The 23763-nt window shown below is 46.5% G+C and overlaps 2 protein-coding genes across 37 annotated transcripts in view; both read left to right on the forward strand.

Annotated features, from left to right (window-relative positions):
* Nucleotides 1-1206: 1206 nt before the first annotated feature.
* On the forward strand, nt 1207-15706 carry tapt1a (transmembrane anterior posterior transformation 1a). Of its 9 annotated transcripts, none has more exons than XM_078101900.1 (15): nt 1211-1450; nt 3377-3507; nt 4676-4794; nt 5344-5376; nt 7900-8062; nt 8274-8409; nt 8698-8795; nt 9013-9082; nt 9340-9420; nt 10262-10371; nt 10524-10583; nt 10680-10748; nt 10924-11000; nt 11814-11983; nt 14313-15706. In XM_078101900.1, the coding sequence occupies exons 1-15, from the start codon at nt 1261-1263 to the stop codon at nt 14636-14638; spliced, it is 1833 nt and encodes a 610-aa protein (XP_077958026.1). In that variant the 5' UTR covers nt 1211-1260; the 3' UTR covers nt 14639-15706. The 9 variants fall into 9 exon arrangements, with proteins under 9 accessions (XP_077958027.1, XP_077958026.1, XP_077958032.1 ...); XM_078101903.1 differs by having other exon boundaries at nt 1235-2289; XM_078101908.1 differs by lacking the exons at nt 1211-1450; nt 5344-5376 and adding exons at nt 1878-1920; nt 2086-2127.
* Nucleotides 15707-16024: 318 nt separating this feature from the next.
* The window catches only part of prom1a (prominin 1a), a 39651-nt gene continuing 31912 nt past the window's right edge, over nt 16025-23763 (forward strand). For all 28 annotated transcript variants that reach the window (XM_078101887.1, XM_078101874.1, XM_040172754.2 and 25 more), the window contains exon 1: nt 16025-17741. In XM_078101887.1, coding sequence (XP_077958013.1) covers nt 17480-17741 — 262 coding nt within the window. In that variant the 5' untranslated portion in view covers nt 16025-17479. The remainder of the gene's footprint in view (nt 17742-23763) is intronic.

The raw sequence follows: 23763 nt of genomic DNA on the forward strand, positions 1-23763 counted from the left end.
TTAATAAAGCTTCCACTCTTTATTACAGGGGTCTCAAACTCCGGTGTGGCAGACCGCCGCGGGGGGTGGGGTACCGACTTTGGCGTACCCCACCCCCCGTCGACCATGCCGTTCGGACGCTAGTCTGGCCCGCGTTCGGTTGAAGTGGGCTGCATCTGGCCCGCAGCTGATTTGAGTTTGAGACCCCTGGTGTAAATTGTACTCATAATGGCTCGTATCTATAGCAAGTTGTAAACTTTGTTGTTTTTTGTTCTTTTGAGTTTGTATCCTAATGGTTGTAAGTCGCTTTGGATAAAAGCGTCAGCTAAATGACATGTAATTTAATATCATCACCACCTTCATCCCCCATCTACTAAACTGAGTGGGCTGCTAAGAAAACTTGGTAAATGAACAAATGCATGAAATACTCTGCCAGTTCTCCCAGACAACTCGGAACCAGCCTCAGCCGTGTTGTTGGGTAGACTTTACAGCCAGGACAGTTTGATGAAACTTTGGCGCCACCAAGTGGATGATAAGGAATACTGCAGCGACATTTAATTACTTTAATTATTGTGGCATTGTTTTCTCTCTGTCACAATTAAAAACTTTTAATGTGAAATTTTCACTTTAAAGGCAGTTTCCTTATTTATTTATATGAAATAACGCCTTTATTATTATTATTATCCTACATTTGGCGTTGGTATATTTATTTATGGATTTCAATAATGTTCCTATTATTATTAACATTAGTGTCAGTATTCGTATGTACTTTTTGTAATATAAATGTGTCTACCCTGGTGTCATCTCAAAGAATCTATCTTTTTCTGTTCATTCTCATTGAAACAATTACTTTTGACTATTTCAGTTAAGTTCCTACAAAATGTATGTCTTTATCCTCTTCAAGGTCTTTGAAAAGATAGAAAAATCTATCAAATTAATGTAGAATTTCTTTGTGAATACAGTGCAAATTTGGCTTTGTGAAAATGTAAGTCATTTTAAGTTGTTAACTGCTTGGGCTCCATGTACAGTATAACACTTTTTCCAAATTTCGATCAAATATTCATCAATATTGCTTCAATTGATAAATTATCAGGACACTGCAACTAGTGTTGCTGTATTTAATTATCTAACAAAAGACAAGTAACTCATTAAAATCAAAAGACTACAATAGTCACCTGTCGAACGTACCTAGTGACGTCGACGGCGGTGACGTCTTTGTTTTCAGGAATTTACCCACGAGGCGATGACGTTGCACAGGGCGACGGAGCGACCGAAACAAAGATGGCGGACGTGTCGGGCACCGAGCTGTCAGACAGCAAAGAGGCTGAAATTGAACTAAAGAAAAGACAGAAACGACCGTGGGAAGATTTGCACAAGTCCGCTAAAATCGTTCTGACGCCGGAACTGCCGGAAACGTTGGGATTTTACGACATTGGCGCTGTCAGGAGGCAGCAACGGGAGCTCCCCGCAGGTAACCGTCAACGACACCCCCCCAAACCGGCGCTTCAGCTAACGCTGGACTACTGTGTTTTCACAAATGCATTGTTGTGAGAACATCTTTAGCAAGTGTGGAAAGCGTCGGGAGGGACGTTATGTTGTTAAAGCTGAGTCGAGCGCGGGCTACGTTTGTTTTGTCGGTTTAGCCTTCGGTGACGACGACGACGATGATGATGATGATGATGATGATCTGTCTCCTCCCGACAACGACTGTGTAACCGAAACAATGGAGTCGTTCTTTAACGTAACAACTTAAGTCTACTTCGGGATCTCTAACACTGTTTAGCCGCTGCAGTCATCCCTGAAGTTGGCAAGTCTGCTTAAAGTTCAGTGGGCAGTAAATAATATGTAACTCCGGTCAAATAAACCCTCTATCCACAGTTTTCTCCTCCACAGGTGTTACGACACATTCTGTCCCCCATCAGATGAAGTCACCTGGTGAATGTGAGCTGAGCTGCTTCTGCAAACCTTCTGTTAGAAACAGAGGGTTGGCATATTGTTTCATTTATAAAACCGTTATTATTTTATGAGTGGATCCGTTTGTAGACCCAGCTCAAGATGCACCTTCCTTTAAAACATATATTTTTTTAATTGTTATATTTATTGCAGTTATTTTTCAAGCAAACACAAGCAGGTTCCGGCTTCTCTAATGTGAGCATAATGTTTCTTCATACATATGATGGTTAACTAAATATCTAGTTTTGTTTTGGACAGCATGTACATCAACATCATTTTATGGACAAGGTGGTTCACCATTTGATCCAGAAGATGATTGGCAGTTAGTCGGAGACCTGCTGCAGTGACGTCTCACCTGTCAGTATCTGCTCCACTGTCTTTGAGTCAATGCTTCAGCATCACCAAGATCTCACCTATTATACCGTGTGACTGTTCCTAAAAGCTCCACAGATAGCTGCGATGTTTGGTGACGGCTATGTAAATGTGTGTCCCTGACTGTCCCGTGACCTTATGCTTCTCTCTTGCTGTCCTTATAAAGTAAATAGAAGTTCAAACACACAGCGTGATACCTTTTGCGCTGGTAATCTATTCCCGATAAGCCTCACTGAGTCCCAGCGGTTGGTGAGACACCTGTTAACACGGATCCTCGTTTGACCTGCCACATTGGGCATAGAACTAATCCTAATAATCTGATGTTAGGTCAACTCTACTGAGCAAACATTGGACAGTGTAAAGTACAAATACTGGACATGCACATGAATATGTTAAATGAAAATTTACTGCAATGTTCTTGTGCCCCATGTGACTGTTAACTTGTGGAGCTAAATTTACCTTAAAATACAGCCGATTTTTTTTTGCCATAAATCCATTTAAGCCCAACATGTTTCAGCTCGGTGGACGAAACTATTCAGACAAAGCTGTTGCTTGTTGGGACATCAGTGTACCGTTGGGTCACGTGGATTCATCTTTATCTTCAGTGGGAAGCTTGTTTAACAGGAATTCAATTGGAAGTGGAAATGATTTCAACACAGTATGTTAGGCAGTTATGAAGTAGTTTATAACAAGATATCATTTTGTAGTCATTTTAACACTCTAGTCTAATATAAGTTTCGACAACATTAATGCATTCAGTTTTCCAGTATGCTTTCTTGAATATGTCAAATGTAAATATGCAATCTACACAGAGCAAACTGTGTACTCGCTTTCTCTCAGTCATGTTCCTACTGTATATTCCTCAGCAGTTTATTCAGCATGTCCAGCCATTACACAGATGATTTCATGGTGCATTGACTCAAACAGTGAGAGGAGAATGTTGTCTCTCACCTTGCAGAGAAGTTTCCTTCTCTTTCATGTTGTGTAAACTCTTCATTGTGCTGCTGGCTCTGGCTGTAGTTGTTGCAGACAATGGCCCTGTGGTAACACTGGCGCTCTGATGTTGTTCCAGATCCGTCGCTGACTCGCTTCATTAGCGCCGAGCTCACCAGAGGCTACTTCCTGGAACACAATGAGGCAAAGTACACAGAGCGCAGAGAGCGGGTTTACACGTGCATGCGTATTCCCAAGGAGCTGGAGAAGGTACTTCATTATACAAGCGTCTCAATTAAGTGTTTTTGTCAGTGCACGGGTGCAAAATACCAAAGATTTGTAGGTTGAAGCCTCACGAATCATATGACCAGCTTGTCTTCTCCATTTAATATCGTTCTAAAAGGATTAACTCTCATTAATCCTTTTAACTTTTAAAGTGTTTTCATTAGCATTTGGTCATAGAGAAATGTTATACTGCAAAGTCTCCTTGGTGCTCAACATTTACAGTAGCGTAAACATCAAGAACACTCAGCTTTTATTTATTTTCTCTTTAAACAAGTTCGTGCCAATATTTTCTAAAACATTACTACAATGACAGTTGCTCTTATGAACCACCAGGTGGCAGAATTAGAACATGATCTAGTGATTCATCTAAACTTTAGTTCCTCTATCTAATGTGTGACAGACTTGATGATGTCAAATGCTGATAACCAATTCATCTATAAAAATAAATCCCACTGGTTGACCTGTAAAGAAGCTGCTGAGAAGACTGACAAGTTAAAACCCATATTATATATTTATTGTATCTGGAGTTGAGGAGAAGCTCTCTGCAGAAAACCATCCAAACAAGTGAGTCCAGACTAACCTTGCTCCTCCTGGCTTGGTTTTCCTTTTTGGGGGTGAGTGAGGAATGTGTGTAAATATTATGAACTTCTGTGACTCTGCTACGTCAAGCAGACTCACCTGACAAGTCCCAGAATGCTCCAGTGAGAGTCCAACACAAACACCCGTTTAGCAAAGCTTACAGCAGTGCCTTCGCGTTTCTCCGGTTAGAAGGAGGAGTAAGGAGACGACCACTGCTTTGCATTGACTTCTTCTTAGGATGACATGCAATGAGTCTTTGTGTGCGGGGAACTGTGCAGGTACGTGTCTGCTGGGCAATTGCATTAGCCAAACCGATTATATCGTGGTTTTTAGTTTTTCTTGACTTGGCTTTTCCTTTTGAATGATAGCGCCATCCTGAGAAACACAAGAGAAGTGATGCTTTTTTTAATGTGAAGAAACTCTTCTCCATATAATGCTTTTTTGTTGTTCCCCATTGTGTAGTTTTGTTCCATGGTCCTCTTGCTTGGAGCGAATGTGTCTGCAGGGGCTCCAGTATTTTTCCCCCCGATGGTCTTCGTTTAACCTGCAGGTTCCTTCTGTCCAACTCCTCCAGCTCATGACCTTTGGCTTCTTCCTGTGTGCGGACGCCTTCCTGTACGTCTTCACCCTGCTGCCCCTCAGGGTGCTGCTGGCCGTACTCCGCCTCCTCACGCTGCCATGCTGCGGCTTCAGGTCAGCCTGAAAACACACACACAGCAGCTTTTCTCTAATTACGGGTTTTCTCTTGCCAGGATCATGTGACTTTTGTCTTTTTTTATGTCTGTCTTTTTTCAAAATTGACTCATTGGCAGGACTTTAGGCTTTACTAATGTCTCCAAAGTCTTGTAATTAAGTGGAACTTTGAGGTAATAGTTCTCCTTCACTATAGATCAACTCATAAACGAGGATGTTTTTTTTGAGGTCAAGATACCCAGCAGTATGTAAAGTCTTTAAAGTTCCCCCTGCCTTCACCAGCTGCATCACTGAAGGGATAAGGCATAAATGCATCACTAATGCTATTTAGTGATGTAACGTTTATGGTTCTGCACAATATTTACTTCTGGTACTTTAAGTAGGTAATTGTTCAAACTATTGTTCAAATCTACTTCACTAGAAGATCTGCAAGCAGTGCAGTGAACGTATTCATACCACCTCCAACCCCCCGCTTCCTCCTTCCTCACCCCTCCCTCCTCATCCCCCACCCCCTGATCTCACTCTCTGTCTGAATCCCCCTCCCTGCAGGGCACGCACATGCCCGTACTGCAGAAGAAGCAGGTACGCTCCCCAAAGCTCGTGAAGGCTTCATAAATGTTCCCACTGGCCTCCTCGTCCATCCACCCGCCTCTCCTCGTCTCCCTTTGTGTATTGTTGATGTTCAGCTCGGCGCCTCACGATCTGTTTCCATTCTCCGAGCCACAGCAGCCGTGTTGGTTCCACATAAGTCCGGCCTTGTTGTTGTTGTTTACGCTCATCCAGGGAAGGTGTGCCGAGGGTGCATGTTCATTCTCATCACGCAGCAGGCTGCACGTGCTCAAACGGGAGGGCTGGCTCACTGTACGGCTCCTCTGGAGCAGTTGGGGCCTCGTTTGTCTTTAAGTCAGCTGTGTTTGAGCAACAACAAAACATATCCACCTTCCCTGCTGACATTTCCCTCAGCTGCTCTGCAGGTAACACAAGGGTTTGTGTTTAAATCTGGCGGTGTGCTCCCTAACGGCGTGTGAATGGCTACTTGGAATGCAGCACACGGCTGACTGCACTGAATCATGCATCCCGTTCATGTGTTTCATGGAGATAATGCTCGGAGCGAGATAGTGGAGCAGCAGCTTTGCCTCCAGGGAGCCGTGTGTGTCGCACAGGTTTTTTGATAAGATGCAACTGTCTGAATACACTGTGCACGTTTTTAAGACCAGTGAAAAGCTGTCAATTTATTGTATTTCTTTAGAAGGATGGCTGAAATTTAACCCAACAACAATCAATTGTTTTGCACTTAAAGTAAATAAGAAATCTGAAGACCAACTCTTAGCATTAGGTCATTTTATCTTTTATAGACAAACAATTATTTGTATAAAAGCACTTAGTGGAAATATATTCCATTTGGAGAAAACTAAATTCATAAATAGATCATGTATAGGAGCCCTGAACCTTTTCTACTTGAACAACTACATTGAGCCACCGGATGGCGCTGCAGCTTCAGGAAAACGACCCCGGAGAAATCTTAAGTATCATGTAGCCGCTTTGGTGTTATGTTTGAACAGTTCAATCTGAATCTCCATCTGTTGTTACACGTTAAGATAGTGTTAACAGCGTTTTTCGCCTCATCAATGTGATGTTCTCCTCACAGCTGCTCCCGATTCAGACGACACTTGATTTCAGCTCGTCTGCACCTCTTCCCCGACTCCGGCCATCGGCCATCTCCCTCGTCTCTCTCTGCTCGCCTCCTAAAATAGCTTCACACCCCGAAGGCCTCTTTGCTTGTGTCGTAAACATGATTTTCTGTTCCTCGTGTTTTTAAAAGAGCGTAACGTGGTGAGGAGGAGTAGCCCCCCTCCCCTCCACTCCCCACCCCCTTGTTGTGATGCATCCAAACCAACAGCCGCGAAAGTTAATGAAGGTAATGCTGCCTGTTAGAGGAGCTCATCCTTGTCCTGCCGTGTCTGCCGCTGTAGTCATTTAGTCTGTGTGTAAGTATTAGTTTGTGTGTCTGCAGTGAATCCGTGGCCGTGCTGTCGCATAGAGCGAGGCCACAATGTGTGGACACGCTGACGTTGGGATTCCAGAGTGGATGAAACCTTCTTCTCGCTTGAGCTCGTGTTCGATGTGGACATTGAGTCCAATTCACACAGCTGACATGTGAAATATGCAGGATGTCTTGGGGCTAATCTCCCCCCCTCCCTCCCTCCCCCCCTCTCGCTGGTTATCCCTTGTCATAGTAAATACCAAATAACTGCTGCTATGGATTTGTCAGCCCTCCTCTTAACGCGCCCTCGAGTTTCCACTGCCAACCGTTGCTACAAGCGATGAAAGCTGCACGTGTTTTGAGCGCGTTCTTACCCGTCATCAGACAGCTTAGCCTGTGTCCTCTTCCCAACACCTCCTTTAAACATTTCTGTCCAAAATGCTGCACCCCAGGGTGACCTTTTTGGAGCGCGCTCTATGTAGACTGAGGCCTTCTGCTGCTCGTCATCCCGTATCTCTGACCACGGACAAATGAAGGCAATAAAAGCCCTAAAAACCCTAAATCTACATGGGAATGTTTCCATAAAGAGACCCATGGATGTTTGTCTGTTCGGTAGCTTAGAACAAAGGATTATGTATTTTCATAAGACGCACAGGACAAAACATATTAAGGAGCTGAATGTTATTAATGAGATAACGTCTCCTATAAAGCAGATGCAAACTTAATATTGTCTTTGTCTGTGTCTTACCCGCCTTGCCTTTTATGTGGGGTATCTCATTTTGAACAGAAATGAATTATTTACCCCTCCATGTTTCTTTTAATGTGTTCTTGCATGGTATGAACAGAGTCTCCATAGCCAGCCAGCTCAAAATGTGTCTTTGTCCTCTCACAAATGTTACATCGGGGAAGAAACTCTGGCAAAATAATGACCCAATGCTTATTGTCCGCTCATGTTATGCAAATCCACGACTTTAGATATGAACATACTGCACCATCCGCATGCTAGTGTTTCAGGACATGACGGTTTTCCATTTTGATTAAATGTGTTTCTATATTGGCTATAGATACCATGAGTTGATGTGTGTGTGTGTGTGTGTGTGTGTGTGTGTGTGTGTGATCAGCGGGTCTCGTCTGCTGCAGCCGGCGCAGGTGTGTGACGTGCTGAAGGGTCTGATCATGGTGCTGTGCTTCTCCATGATGCATTATGTCGACTACTCCATGATGTACCACCTGATCAGAGGACAGTCCGTCATCAAACTCTACATCATCTACAACATGTTGGAGGTACCTCACGCTCACTGCAGACCTTACTCCTTTCCCTCAGCACTGGGACACCTACGTTAACTAAAACATACTTGGTGAGCCAGATAGTTTTAGAAGATATTGTCCTGAAGTCACAGAATGATTACCCCGCAGTACACCATGGCTCTTGAAATTGAAAGAATGCTCTGGGTGAAAGATGTATTCTTGACTTTTGACCCCCCCTCCTCTGTAGGTGGCTGACCGCCTCTTCTCCTCCTTCGGTCAGGACATCCTGGACGCTCTGTACTGGACAGCCACAGAACCCAAAGAGCGAAAACGGGACAGCATAGGAGTCATTCCTCACTTCCTGATGGCCGTCTTCTACGTCTGTATCCTTTGGGTTTGAAGCCCTTGATATCACTTTGAGACTTTTCAGACTTTTATTTAGTTAATCTTTTATTTCTGCAGCGAGGGCCTTTTTGTATTATTTCGATTTGGTGGTTTTTAATGGTTTTAACTGTAGCTACCGGTGATGCAATTCCAATACGTTTCAGCTCCATAGGGAGGCTGTCTGTCTGACTAGTAAGATGTATATTTGGAATCCTGTGTTGATGGAGTGGTATTTAGTGCTGAAAGGATTCATGAATCCGTTGTTCCCCTGAGTGGCTTCTCCTCAGTCCTCCATGCCATCCTCATCATGGTCCAAGCCTCCACCCTCAACGTGGCCTTCAACTCGCACAATAAGTCCCTGCTCACCATCATGATGTCCAACAACGTCAGTGCGCACACACACACACGCACACACACACACACACACACAAACATATACTTGGTACAGATGACAACAAGCTGCCTGATTTAACTTCAGTACTCCAGACATAACACTGTAACGTTAATGTTACTGCTGTAACGTGTTTGGTTTTCCTGGATCATAAAAGCTGATGACTTAGTAGCTGATGTCTTTCTTTGTTCTTCTGATTTCTCCATCACAGTTTGTGGAGATTAAAGGAAGTGTGTTCAAGAAATTTGAGAAGAACAACTTATTTCAAATGTCCAACAGTGGTAAGATGTTCAACATCCTATCACCCATTTTAATTATTGAATAACGTAATTTAGTCTGACAAAGTGAAATCTTCAGCGTGGACCTAACAGCGTTTAAATGTCCTGTGGTCAGAATACAGTAAAAGGGACTAATTTCTGACTTTTTATCTCACCCTTTTCTGCTGAATCTGGCGGAGTGGAATGTCGCTGAGGTTATGGTGCCTCTTGACCAAGTAGCTCCAGAGTTTAATCCCAAATGTGTTCGTTTTCTCTTGCAGACATCAAGGAACGTTTCACCAGCTACGTTCTCCTGCTCATCGTGTGCCTCAGGAACATGGAGCAGTTCTCATGGAACCCAGGTAATCATCCTGCACTTTAATGGATTCATATTCTTGTTCATCTCCACCAGTGGCAGCTTTGTCCATTTCAAAAGCTGAACGTTAGAAAACCCGGCCAGCAGCGTCTTTCCTGCTGTTTTGTTTTTCCTTGACCCGCTGCAACTCCTCGGGGAGGTTGTTCTCTCCATTGAGGGAGCAGAGCGCATGATGAGCGCTGGGTGTTCCTGCGTGACAGGCGCCTGAAAGCGCCGCGTCCGTCAGCACGCAATGGATGACAGACGCGGCCCGTCAGCTGGGATCAAAACACTGATGTGTTAATACTGGCAGCGCTGCAGCCTTCTGTTGCTAAAGAGGCGTACACGTCACAAGGGGCCTTTAATTGACTTCCACGGTGCATCAGCGGGGGCGGAGCCTCTTTAGTTTACATTAAACAGAAAGCGCCTAAGTGGCTAACGAGAGGCAAATCCGTTTTGTTCATTAGGGATTTCAGAGTTTGGCAACTTGAAGTCAAATATTAGATGTAATCACAGATTATATTAAGCAGACTGCATAGTGATGGTAAAGAAATATATGTATTTCCATGGCATTTGCATGAAGTCATTCAAATCTTATTTGAAGTATTTACAAATCAATGAGACTCTTCTTTTTCTTGCTTGCAAATTTCTGCAGAACTTGGAGGTTGTGTCAATATTGAACCTCACCTTAGAATATGTCAGGATTTGTCTGTGAACACAATCAAGTACAGCTGATAAAAGTGGTCAACAGAGCAAACTGGGGTGTTGTGGGGAGAAGTTTGCCGAGTACATAAATTAGATTACACAACGATTTACATGAACCTCACGTGACCTTTTTCTTTCCCCAGACCACCTGTGGGTGCTGTTCCCCGACGTCTTCATGGTCGTCACCTCCGAAGTCGCCGTGGACATCATCAAGCACGCCTTCATCACCAAATTCAACGACATCACTGCAGAAGTATGGACTCAACTGGATTTCTTTTTTATAATCCTCTATAATATAATGACCACTCTTAACAGTTCACGCTCCGCACTTGTGTAATAGGTGGCTGCATGTTTTTCTTCAATCAAGACTCACACATTCTATTCTGCGGCCCGTCTCTCCTTCAGGTGTACAGCGAATACAGAGCCAGTTTGGCTTTTGATCTCGTCAGCAGTCGGCAGAAGAATGTAAGCGACGCCTCATTTTCCTTCGGTAAACGGCACTGAGCCGATGAATGGCGCTTTGTCGAGTGCTGTAACGTGTGCTTGTCCGTCGCCGTGTAGGCCTGCACGGACTACAGCGACTCGGTGGCCCGGAGGATGGGCTTCATCCCTCTGCCTCTGGCTGTCCTGGTAAGAGAGGCCCCTCTATTCAGTCCCTGAATACCAGCAGAAATATTGTTAACTACACAATGTTAACTACACAATGTTAACTACACAATGTCGGCCACATCTTCCGGCACACTCGTGCATGCTGCCATGTTTGTTGTTGATGATCCACTTCTGCTGCCTTTTAATGTTTCATCAGCTCATCCGCGTGGTAATGACTTCGGTGAAGGTGCAGGGAGCCCTCTCATACTCGTGCGTGTTCCTCTGTTATCTTGGGTAAGTCAATCACACATTACCGTTATTACACAACGTTATAGAAAATTGTCCTGTTGTGCATTTAGAACTCATCTCTTAATCTGACTGCAACGAGCAATCTGTTAGCTCTCTGGTTTTTGCCTGTTTTTCCCTCTTCTCGTTGAAGCTCAAAGCATCGAGATGTAAAGTCTTGCTTCGCTACACACAGACGCGCGCGGTTACATAAGTAACGGCACCGCGCTGCCGATCGCCCCGCTCGCTCCCGTCCGCCGGGTCCCATCGGGCTCGTACCGACCAAGAGTTTCCCCCGGGGAATAATACAATGTTGTCATCTCTGCCCCCTCCCCCTCCACCCCCTGATTTAAAAATAACTCTGGCTCCAACGTACCGCTGGGCCTTGGCAAAGACTGTCTCTGACTCTGCTGATACGCGCTCAGTCCGACACACCCAAATGTGTCCGTCTCTCTTATGTCACGGTGTCAGAGGTCGGGCCTCGTAGGACAGCATGGGAACAAAGAAGGACGGTACGCGGCGACCTCCCGCTGTCAACCCGTAGCGCAGCTTCAATAACCGCAAAAGGGAGGTGCAATAGGATGCTAAGTAAGGACCAAATGGTTAATACGGCACATGTTAATGTTTACTCCCATGACCTATACCAAATTATCGGTTCATCTTGGTGCCGAATCGACCAAACCGATATGCAGAAATGAGGTCACATCAGTGCTTTTATTCATCCAACAAAGTAAGGTTCAACTGTCAACACTCAAGTTAGTGTTTGATCTACTAATTCCTAAGAGAGTGCAGCTCTCTAATCCGCAGCCGTCTCATCCGCAGGCTGGTTACCCTTAAAGTGTTGAACAGCATCGTGCTGCTGGGGAAGTCGTGTGTCTACGTGAAGAGGGCCAACATGGAGGACAAACTGTTTGAGACGCCCTCCGCCGCTCCGCCTTCCTCTGGGAAAGGACCCAGCAGAGCTGACCAGGCGCGATGCCCCACACCTTCAGGTACACCACAGACTACTCGAATGGTCACCATGGAAACGGCAACCCGTGCAGTACGTCGCCTACATGCAGAACTCATTCATCTCGTGTCCATGGGCAATGAAAGTTAAAACCAGTGTTTGCGGAGCTCCTCTTTCCCGCAAAGCCGGGAAACATCAACACAAATGAAGCGTGGAGATTTTAAATAAGCTCATTTTAGAAAAGCTAATAAAAGAAATAGTTACCTCTGTTAAAGTAAATTCTGTTCACTCAGACCTCAAGCTGTATTTTGAATGCATAAATGTTTTAACTTCTCTCCAAAAACAAATGCTGGCACATTAGACATTGAGATTTTATTGCGCACTCATATCTTGAGCATGAAATATTCAGAGCGCCTCTAGGACCCTTCAGTTGAGTTCATTATGCAGTGTGAACACGACACTTTGGTTTTCGATCGTAGGAGCATAGAAAAATAATTTCAGTTTTTGCAGCGAGTCTACAGGAATGATAGATAATATATCAAGTGCTACTATTTTGAAATTACGCCAAAAGCAGTACTTTGACTGTAAATATTTTACAAATTTGGGCAGTTGTCTCCTTTTCTGGAGACCTGAAAAGACCTGAGAGAGTGAGGCATGCTGGGATTTAATGTTCCTCACTATTGATGTGGATGCTGCCCTATTCTGTGATGGAAGGTCCAGATCAATCCATTATTAAATTGGCTGAAAACGTTAATGAGCAGCTACAGTTACGATCAAATACTTTTACTTTCAGCAAAGAGTTCCTAAGCCCAAGAGTATCGATTTGCAGCTCTACTTGTCTCTCTTTTATGTGACATGTCACCTGAGAAGAAACTGGTTTGGTACTGTTGCTCGTCTATTGAGATATATTTTTTTAATACCATTTTTCATTGAAGAAAAGACTAAAACGTCCCTAAATATGTATTTTGGTCAACGGTGAAGGTCACTGAGATGTCGTCGTAGTAGACTGACAAAAACCCAGTTTCAACATTCAAACATTTCCCTCTGAATCTGTTAAGCGGACCCCGCTCCTCCTCCTCCTCCTCCTCCGACGCACACTCAGCGTATCGGCCCGTCATCCGCAGCCGAATCCCCGCGGCTCGCTCCTCCGTGCGCATCAGAGCTTTGAGGCGACAGCGATCCCGACGCTGCCGAACATCAAAGCTCCGACCGGCGCATCCTCGGGGGGGGGTGCTCGGTAAATGCCAGGCGCTCTCAGCCGCCGGGATTCGAACCAGCCACCTAACAGCACGTTAAGATCGTTCGGTCCGTGCAGCTTCACCTGCTGCTCCAGTGGATTCGCTGCGCCGTTCTGTCCGCATCTGTCTGTCCGGCGTGCGGCTCTCAAAGCCCAGATGCTTGCTCACTTTTATTAAATCTCACACATCTTCCAGAGAGCAAGTCCAGCGGCTGCAGTGAGTCACCTTAATACGATTTCTTCTAAATCTTTTGTAATGTGCACCCTTAAGGACGAATGATACAGCCCGGAAAAGGGTTTAAAGCACTAAAGTTACAAACAAGTCAAAACAAGTTGAACTATTGTTTTCTATGTAAAGGGGGCAGAGAAGAGCAGCGCGGTTTGGAGAATCGTCCGTGATGAAACGCTTGTAGTTGCCCTCATGTTACGTGTACTGTAGTGACGTGGTTGAGTAGCAAAGGGAGACATCGGTTCGTTCACAACCCCAAAATGTCCCTACGCCATGAAAGTAGTGGTTACTTGTTTCATCCAGTGTTTTATTTCACAGCCAAAGACCAACCGTGCAGGTTAGTGAGATGCTTGACGGAATAATGCTAGACTCTGGAGTTCACCTTTTTTATAGTTTTCTTTTGGCTAATTTGAAAACGTTGTGCTTAGAGAGCAAAGAGTGACTGGCCCGTTGCTTGGCCTACGATGTCTGCTCGCATGGCCTCAGGCTTATTTAAAATGTATTTTAGAGCTTCCCTCAGGTACTCTGATCAGTGTGATGCAGTAGCCAAAGCGCCGCAGCTCGGCTGGTTTACCTCTTTGGTAACATCCAAAGTTACTTAAGTCTCTCCAACATGACGACTCATGACGTTTATTTTACAATCAAGTGGAATTATTGAGTCAATTGTGCTTCTTCAAGTTCCATGTCAGCTTCTTGTAGTGCTTTGGACTTGAGCAATCAGGTGTGTGTGTGTGTGTGTGTGTGTGTTGGCATGTTGAATGTACTGAACTATAACAAATAGTAATAAAACTTAAACAATAAAAATGTCCATTTATGTAAAGAATCAACTCCGAGAAAAACTATAGAACGACATAAAAAGCACATTATGTAAACAATGAAAAATCATTCATAATATTTAATTCACAGGTGAAACCCTGATGGAGCAGAAGCCCATCCGACCCTTCAGTCCTCCACCGTCCTCCTCCACCTCCTCCGTCACGACCCAGCCGACCCTCAGGAAGGACCTGTTTCCTCCCCCGCCCGCGGAGCCCTGTCCTGCTACTCCAGCCAGCCGTCCCCCGACTCCCCCACCCGAACGACCTGCACCGTCGCTCGCCGAAGCAGCAGCAGCAGCCGAAGAAGGAGAAGAGGAGGAGGAGCCACAAGAAGCCTCCGACCTGAAGCACAGGACTCCCAATGAAGACCTGCTGGAGATCGACCGCTTCACCATCTGTGGGAACCGCATCGACTGACGCAGCCCTGAAAAGGCGCTCTGGAGAGCCGGAGAGCCACGAGCTCCTCCACCCAACGGCAGCAGAGAGACGAGTATTTATTGAAGTCAGAGGCGACACAGTAAGTTACTGTGAGCACAGACGATGGACGACTGAAGGTTTGACAAAAGAGAACTCTGCAGAGACGGTGGAGCTCTGTCCTCAGGAGGAAATGTCCCTGTGTGTGTGTGTGTGTGTGTGTGTGTGTGTGTGCGTGCATATGTGAGGGCACACAAGCACTTCCTGTCTGAGCGCCACTGTCACCAGAAAGAGAAACTTCTCAGTTCGCTCAGTAGCCGGAAAACAAATCCTCTTTACACTAAAAAACCTGACTCATTTTTATTTCCTTTTGTACATGATTTAAAAAATAAATGTTAATGTTCATTTTATGAAATATCTGCTCTTCACGTCCTTTTTAATCCTGCAGTGGTTTCTTCAACACGTCAGCTCAGCGAATGTCAATCCGTCAACACGGGCTCGGGGACATGGGGGGTCATGTGTAGTCAGACGAGTCTTGTGACTTTTACTTTTCAGCTTCTCAAATTAAAACGGAAAAGAAAAAAGACGAGACATTAACACACGGCAGCGACGGCGCAGCTGACAAACAGAAGGGCGATTGTGTGGGAGGCGACTGCTCCAGTCTCTCCTCAGCTAAACTAAAGTCTGCTAGCAGAGTCAGACTTTTCATCATGTGTCCAGTTACGGACGTGACTTTTAGTTCACGCAGACGACGGGTGAAGTCGCCCATCAGACGCAGTCGTCGTGTTGTTGAAATGATTTTCTCATTTTTAATTTCTTTAAGTAAACACAAGTTTTGCACTGATGGACCGCGTTGTCTTACTAAACACGACGGGTCACGTTTCTGATTCAACCTCCAGTTAATGTTCTAATGTTTACATCTTAGAAAATGGAAGCAATATTTCCCCAAATTACAACAATGCCTCTTTTTTTGTTTTGTTTTTTAAATTATGTTGACTGAACTTGTAAAATCGTTTGCCATGATTGAAATATTTTTTTATTGCAATAAAATCAATAAATGTATCAATACAATGTGTTATGGATCAGATACATCTGTCCGTACTGGTGCATTGTTATTTTACAGCAATTACATTCTGCAGAATTATGAAGACTGGTTAATGTAAAAAAAGCTCCCCGTCAGTCCAGGTGTGTCCAGATGTGTGTGCCGTGTCAATGACACAATCACACACGTGACGAATGGAGTGGAGCCTCGAGTTGAAGGACACATCTACAGTTTCGTAGACGTTCCTTCATTTTATTGTGTTAAAACTTGTCTTTGTTTTTTTTAAACTAAATGAATCTATAATCATATCATATAAACTTCACATTAAAGCTCACAGGGTCTTTTTCAGATCATTTATTTCAATGCCGCTGCCCGTAAGTGAAGCTTTACGCCATCGGTGACATCACTGCTGCGAGTATCTGGGGTCAAAGGTCAGATAAATCTGCAGCAGACACTCTCCGAGGACTAACAGGAGGATGTCTGAAGGCAGGACGACGGTAGGAAGAGGAGCAGGAGGACATGGAGGAGCTGGACAGGGTCCAGAAGGACAGACAACCTTTGAAGACCACATGATGATGATGATGATGATGAATTCTGAGACGAGGCTTCGACGTGAAATAACCGACTGGAGGAGAGGAAGAGATCAGCAGCATTCAAGAAGAGCGAGAACACTTTGATGTTACGTTCGTATAATTACAAACCAAAAAGTAACTCCAATTAAAAAAAATAAAAATGTATTCACTCATTTGTCCTTTCTACCTAAATGCTCCATCGCTGCTCTCTTGTTCCCCACGTTTTTAAATACTTGAAGTGGATCAAAGGTCCACGAACAGGAGGCCCCCGTCCCTCCAAGGGTGCGCGGGGGCCCATGTGAGGACAAGCGCGCCATTGTGCGAAGAGACAAAAGCTGAGCCCACCTGATCGCCGCCTCCCCCCCCAACAACCTCCCCACTCTCCCCCCTCTGGGTATCCTCTGTCTGCCCTTAGGGAGGAAGAGAGGCAAGTGTTTCCAAAGGTGGAGCACAGAGAAGCCTTGTTTTTCAACCTAATTACAGCCAGAAGAATGAGGATGAAGTACACGATTTCCCTCTGAGACGTACCGCAGTGGAAGTACTACACGGAGAAGTGGATCAAAGGTCCACGAACAGGAGGCCCCCGTCCCTCCAAGGGCGCGCAGGGGCCCATGTGGGGACAAGCGGTTGGTACAACGGTTGGTCGAAAGTACATTCAACTCTAGAACTGCACTCCAGGACAATCGTATCGCCATTTGGTGCCACTTTATAGTTCATCTCGTCTACATTTCAGATTTAATAAGTAGAGTAAGTGACGTCACCCCGTAGTTCCATTCCACTGCTGCACGTTTCTCTGTGAGATGTTAAGACACGAGATGAGCACCAGCCTTCTCTGCCCGGCAGGAGGAGCGCTTCCCCTCTGGACCCCCCCCCCCCCCCCTCTCTGCGCGCTCCCGTGACGCAGCGCGGCTCCGCGCGCACTGATGCTGGATGCTGGCGCGGAAGCGACAGGCGCGCTCATCTCGCTGGTGACTGAAGGCATCGCCGAGCGGAGAAGATCCTCCAGGTTAACGTCCGTCTGAAAGCCTTCGGACCGGTACGATGCTCCGACCGAGTCTCCGCGCGGCCGCCAGGACTTGAGGAGCGACCCGGTCCGTCCACAGGGACACTTTTTATTTATTTTATTTTTCGAGTGTAGAAAGAGAAGAACCCTCCCGGTCATCCCGCAGCTCTCTGACCGTCTGACCCCAGTGTTTTCACGGCGGAGTCCGTCGGCGTCCCCTCGGCGCGATGTGGAACACCGGGACCGCGCCGCCGCCGCCGCTGCTGCTGCTGCTGCTGCCGCTGCTGCTGTGCGTGCTCGCGGCGTCCGGTGAACTCCAACAGGAGACGGAGCCGCGGAGACTCCCGCCGCCCGGAAAGTTGGATTTCGGTTACGTGCCTGCGGGAGTTTACGAGACTCTGGCCCATTACGAACCGGGGCCGATCGGCATCCTGTTCCACTTGGTGCGCGCCTTTCTCTGCGTGGTGCAACCCAACGCGTTCCCGCAAGGTAAGCGCCCCCCACCCGGGGGAGACGTCTGTGAGCCGCCACTTATGGAAACATTTAAACTGTTGCTACAGTTCCTCCACCCGACCTCCACCCTGTGCGCGTCGAATCAGTTCTCACGCGTGGTTGTGAACGAACGGCGCGTCGCGCCCCTGCGCGTTGTTTTGCGCTTCTGGTGGTGCTGTGTCACCATCACTACACGTAATGAAGCCCCACGTGCTGCCGGTTTGAAAACTGAATCTTTGTGTACGAATGAAGGTTTGCCCCCATCACCCGTACACGCACGCACGCACGAGCGGTGCGTCTTTAATTGGGTGTGGGACGCACTGAAGACGCGCCTCCTCTCCGCGCATCACGGCCTGTGTCCATCCACTCCTTTGGAGATTAGCAGCTCTCTGAGTCACCTTGTTAATTGACTAATCCCATAAGCCATTGCTCCATATGTTGTTGGCCTTTTAGATTCCCAGTTTGTCACCAGAGCTCGGGGGGCCTGAGCCCTCCCCCCCCCCCCCCCCCCATCCCCCCTCCCTGCTGGTCAGCTCTAGTTTCCCACTTTGCTTTGATTAGAACGCGTTATTGTTTTGGGCTTCATCACAATCTCGTTGGTACAAAAGCCAAATGTGTCATTATGTTGATATCTTTTATTATCTTAATTTTTGTTCATTCTATAGAAATAAAAGACATCCCGGAGGGACATCTGCAGCTGATCAACCAAACGCTCAATAATCCACCGATGCTGAAGTAAAATAATATAAGAAAGAAAACCCAAATCAGATTCAAATCAATCAAATCCAGAATCAAATTCCTGAACTGATTATTGAGTTTTGATGACGTTTTGTAACCGTAGAAACAACTGTGATCACATCGTGACATTTTACTCGTTATTGTCACGTCTCCAACCGACGCCCACGCCGAGCTCAGCGACAATGACTCGTTCCCTATTACCGATTGTTGCAAACAAACCTACCCACAATGCCTCTCTCCCCCCCACCTGCATGCAGCTGCTAATTGCCCAAACAGATGTTCAGGCCCATTAGCCCTTTCCAGCCATGAAACGCGAGACTTTGCAGACAGTGATGTTTTTTTTCTTGACTAAAAAACAATGTTGTTGTTTCAGTCTTTGTAGGTTGCACATCTGGATCCGTCCGGTTTGACTTGGAGGGGTCGAGTTTACTGCGTTTGGCTCAAGGACTCTTCAGCAGAAAACATTGCGTTAGACGTCGGTCACCTTTAGCTAAATTCAAAGGCTTCATCCTCCACTCTTTTGTTTTACTGAGTCCATCAATTCGTCTGCCGGAGAGGCGCGTCAGGCCGGTATCGCTCCACGCCGCCGTCGCACAGCAGATCCCACCCCCCCCCCCCCGGAAATGTCTTCTCATTCGCGACTGTATTCCTGTAACCAACAGACGACGGAGGGCCGGTGGAGGTCTGATTCAGGACCAGGAACAGTTGCCAGGGAAACCGTCTCTTAGATATGTCTCGCTGCAGCAGGGAGGTGAACTCTGGCCGGGATCGTTATTTAACGCTCATCAAAGGGGAGTCTGCTGGGTTTTTTTCACAGCACAGATGCATGATGGGGCTTTGGTGGCGGTCAGTGAAAGACACGTGAACATTATAAAGAATCTGAAGAGGAACCCTGGAGATCGAAGCTCTACGATGCGCATCCGGTGTTTAGAAGACCTTTTGCATTGATGCCTTTCCTGTTTGAGGAATTTACACAAAACTCCAACTTAGGGCATCACGGCGTAATTTGACTAATAATCTTTTGCAAAAGCCCACTAACACCCATTTAGCCCGTTACACCAAAGAGCCGAATGACGAGCCTGCACACGGCGCCTTTCGGGGGGTTCGGGGGTCGTTTGGGAGGCTGCGGGCGCCACGACAGCGAGCATCTGCTCTGCTGACGCGTCCTTGAGCAACGCGCCGATGCTGACGGTGCACGTTAACGTCTCGGAGGAGGGCGGTGGGGGGGGCCTTTCCAGTCGGGGGGTTCAGTCGGTTCCAAACATTCCCCTCATTAGAGATTTATTGGGCAGCGAGCAGGTGAACGTGTGGAGATTAACATCAGAGGCTGTGATGATCCCCAGAAAGGGCTTTGCATTCGCAATCGTAATTTCTGGCAGAGCTGAATCGTTTACCCGCTTATTTGAACCCGAAAAACAAGCAGGTAGCAATGACCTGCAGAACCAGCTGGTGTCTTTATATTCCCACCAACGCCGCCTCTCGTCTACATGTGAGACACTTCCAAACAATTATTGAAATATAGATCCATTCATTGACGATAACGGATTTGGAAGAAACTTTAGGGGAACGATCACAGTTTGGGTTTCATTTTCTCCGTCGTCATGGTTACAACCATGAGGGTCATTGGGTCTGTCAACATAAAGCAACATTGTCAGTGGGAACAAAGCTCCCTCCTACGACAGTCGTGCTTTTTGAAATAAAAACAGTGTCAACGCATATTTCATTTTCCCATCAGTCTCCGCACATGAATCATATTTACTTACTCATTAACTGCGAAACCGTGATGGGATCTAACCAACCAGACGTTACTGACACGTGTAATACGGACAAACCCCGCGCATGTCATTAGTAATCCCAGCAAACCGGCCCCTCTATAAATAAGCCGATTATGGATGCTGCATCCTCACTAGCGTGACCCGGTCAGGCTGCAGCAGCGTCGTGGCGACACAGAGAATGATGACCGAGGCGCGTTTTGTTTTGAAGCCGTCACACGCACTCACGTCACCGCTCTGGCGGCGAGGACCCTCGGGCCCCCCGCCATCCGGTTCCGCCATCAGGTTCCGCCACATAATGCCGGCTGATCAGACCAGAGGCGAAGCATCACCAGTAAGGACAGAGGTGGAAACGTGCAGAAGCGACACACATGATCTTATTCACAGGGATTTCATTTTGTGGTACACTAACATGCACGCAAGAAATACATCCGAACATTTCCTAGTTCTGCCTGCAGGTGTGTGTGTGTGTGTGTGTGTGTGTGTGTGGTCAAAAAGGATACTTGCGGTGAGTCAAAGCTTTGACTTCCTTTATTTTAATGTACACGTTGTCATGCCATCTCATTTTTTCTACATCATGTAATACTTTTCTCTTTTTCCATCTTTGTCGTGGTACTCGTGATTTTGTATACTATCGTTTTTTCCATCATGTGTTTGTATTAATAATTTGCCAGACATTAAATTAAACATTAAACCAGGCAGACATTAAAATGAATTCATCTTAATACATAGAGTGACCAAGAAAATGATCTGTAGTATCGCGTTTTAGAATGAATGTGACGCAATTGTCTGTTAAAGGGGAGGAAGACGCTCCTCGGAGGGGTTTCTAGCAGGTTGAAGGATACGCGGCTTCCTTCGCGTTGGAGCCGCGGCCGCTTGAGCTTTTGTGGGAGGAGATCACGCTGCATAATCACAACACAAAAAGAAACATTTTACCGCCGCTTTAATTCCTCGCCTGCAGCGACAGTTTGAAAAGACACCGAAATGGCCCTCGGCTGCGTGTTGTTGCTCCTGAAATGGATCCACGCATCTCGGATTAGTCTCCCTGAAGGCTCAACCCTGTAAATGAGGCGCCTCAGTATGAAAAATGTATATCCAGTCATTTAAATCATAGAAAACACTTAACAATCCCGAGACCACCTGATGATCGATTATCGTTCCCTAAAACACACACATGCATGTAATGAAAGATGTGGATTTGATGAAGGAGACAACTGAGCATCACTAAGTTTCATTTAGGACAAACGATCCTGCTACCAAACACCGTGTTTCCCAGGTCAATTAACGAGTAGATAATCGCGGTTCATTTATTAAGCAGTTACAGTCTATTATGTTTCCTCGAGTCACTGTGAAATCCCTCTGATCGCCTCAACAGAGCGAGGACGTGATCCATCAGCTGCTCTCAGCCGGCCCTCTCAATGTTGTGTCCCTCAAGAATCACGTTGAAAGGAGTATATTTCATTTTTCCGACTCATTGCGACTTCATTTGTGATGGGAGGGCTTTCTTCCCGAGCTTAAGATTTACGAAGACGGAGACAAATTGTTGAATTCAAGCAGCAGCACCATCACAATGTGTTTCACGACGCACGTGAACAGTGGAAGACGTTTTATATCAGCAGATTGTAGGGGTGTAACGATTCATTCCAACAACGACTCGATTCATGGTTGCCGATTCGATTCATGGACGATCTGGGTTAATTTAGAACGATTCGATTCGATTGAGTGACTTGAAATCGATTCAGTAACTTTACTGGACAGTGCAGGCAAAGTTTCTGAGATCCCTGTTGTTTCTTGTAAGGAAATCAGGTTTAAATTAATTATGGATATTATAAACAAGCAAACAACAATTAATGGCAAATGTATTAACCTTTTATTTGAATCAAGTGCCATTTTCAATGTAAACATTACACAATAATTACACAATGTTTGGATCAATTCACAGAACCCCGGATGTTCAACCACATTGTCGGGTCGCATGTCTTTACAGATAAACTTGTTACTGTGATGTTGAGTTTGGTGCTGGCGAGGCCTGAGGTGTCAGCAGAGCTGAGTCACCTGCTGCTGCTGCAGCGGTGACGCTGCTAGAGGTCCTGACTGTCGCCGTTGTTTAATCCCACGGCGCCTTAGTAGATTCGTTGTGTTTCCGTGTTTTTTTATTTGTCTTCTACATATTCTACAAACAGCGACCGACTTATTTAGAACACCTCCGTGTTTGCAAAAGCCAAAATGTTTCCACGCGCTGGATCGATAAGTTGGTTTGTAAATGTCTCGCTCGCAGTCGTCTCCTCCACGCTGTGTGTTGTTGTTGTTCAGAGTTTCGCGCGGCGGCCGCTGCGTACTGATGACGTCACAGACAGGCAGACTGAATCCAGTAACGTAACGTGTCTAAAGTGCTAAATAACAAACAAACAAACACACATTCACGTCGTTTTTGTGCTTAAATCCAATGTGCAGTTTCCAAGTATCGATACAAATCGATTATGTACCATTTCAATCGATTTGTAATCGATATATGTCGTCCGGAATGCCGATTTGCGGAGCACAGATCGATTCAGTTGGATCGCAGGAATATAAATCGATTAATCGATTGGGTGAATGAATCGTTACACCCCTAGTTGGTTGATGTGTATTCATCTCATTCAGACAGATCGCTTCGCCAGGCGCCGGCGTATCAGCCGGACTAGTGAGGCCAGATAAGAGCTGCAGCATTAAGCGCAAAGTTTGAGACATTTCAAGGTAATTTCATAACGCCGCCGTTAGCTTAAGCTCCCGGCTATCAGCGGCCCGGCGGAGGGCGGAAGCGCAGGTGGAGGCGAAGAATCAAAAGATCGCTGGAGCGAGAAAGGCTGCGCCGATCAGCTTATGTAAAGAAGCAAGAGGAAAGCGAGGGGAAAAGAAATGAATAAAGAGGCGTGCGTTGGTGCGGGAGCTGCCACTTCCCCCCCCCGGGTGTCTCATCCGGGGACGTCAGATTTGGGTCAGGCCCGGGAAGCCGAGCAGGAGCGCCGAGCAGGAGCGCCGAGGCGAGCGGCTCTGTCCCGCTGAACGGAAGATGCCAAGTCATGCGTCCTGCGTCCCCGCTTCGCGCCTCACGTGGCGCCCGCTCTGCAGTCCACTCCGGGGACACACGCCCGAGCTGAAGTTGCGCATGTGTGGTCGGGTCACGGAGGTCAGGCTGCAGATGACCACTCTGGCAAAAGGCCGTCCTGTTCCAGCGGGTCAATCTGTGCCCTTTAGTGATTCAACACCATCTAAATGGACTTTTCTGCCGACGATTTCATCGCGTGTCTCCACTTCTCATGTGAACAGTCGGCGGGAGGACGTTAGCTTGTCTCCTCGGGGTTGTCTCCTTCCTGTCCGTCACTGTCACCTCTGCGGCACCGGGCTTCAGCCTCGATTATCTGCCGGTAATCCGGGACGTTGTTTACCTGGCACACAGCGCACGGCCAATCCGCCCGGCGGTCGGCGCGCCGACCAGACCGCTTGGCCTCTTGTCCTCTTGTCCTCTC

The sequence above is a fragment of the Gasterosteus aculeatus genome, chromosome 4 (genome assembly GCF_964276395.1).
Source record: "Gasterosteus aculeatus chromosome 4, fGasAcu3.hap1.1, whole genome shotgun sequence".
Classification (NCBI taxonomy): Eukaryota; Metazoa; Chordata; class Actinopteri; order Perciformes; family Gasterosteidae; genus Gasterosteus; species Gasterosteus aculeatus.

What these genes read in the sequence shown, in the direction of transcription:
- tapt1a (XM_078101900.1), top strand. Translation starts at nt 1,261, where the DNA reads ATGGCGGACGTGTCGGGCACCGAGCTGTCAGACAGCAAAGAGGCTGAA. An exon ending in GCAACGGGAGCTCCCCGCAG is followed by an intron (nt 1,451 to 3,376) that starts GTAACCGTCAAC and finishes ATGTTGTTCCAG; the next exon opens with ATCCGTCGCTGACTCGCTTC. An exon ending in GTGTTCCTCTGTTATCTTGG is followed by an intron (nt 11,001 to 11,813) that starts GTAAGTCAATCA and finishes TCTCATCCGCAG; the next exon opens with GCTGGTTACCCTTAAAGTGT.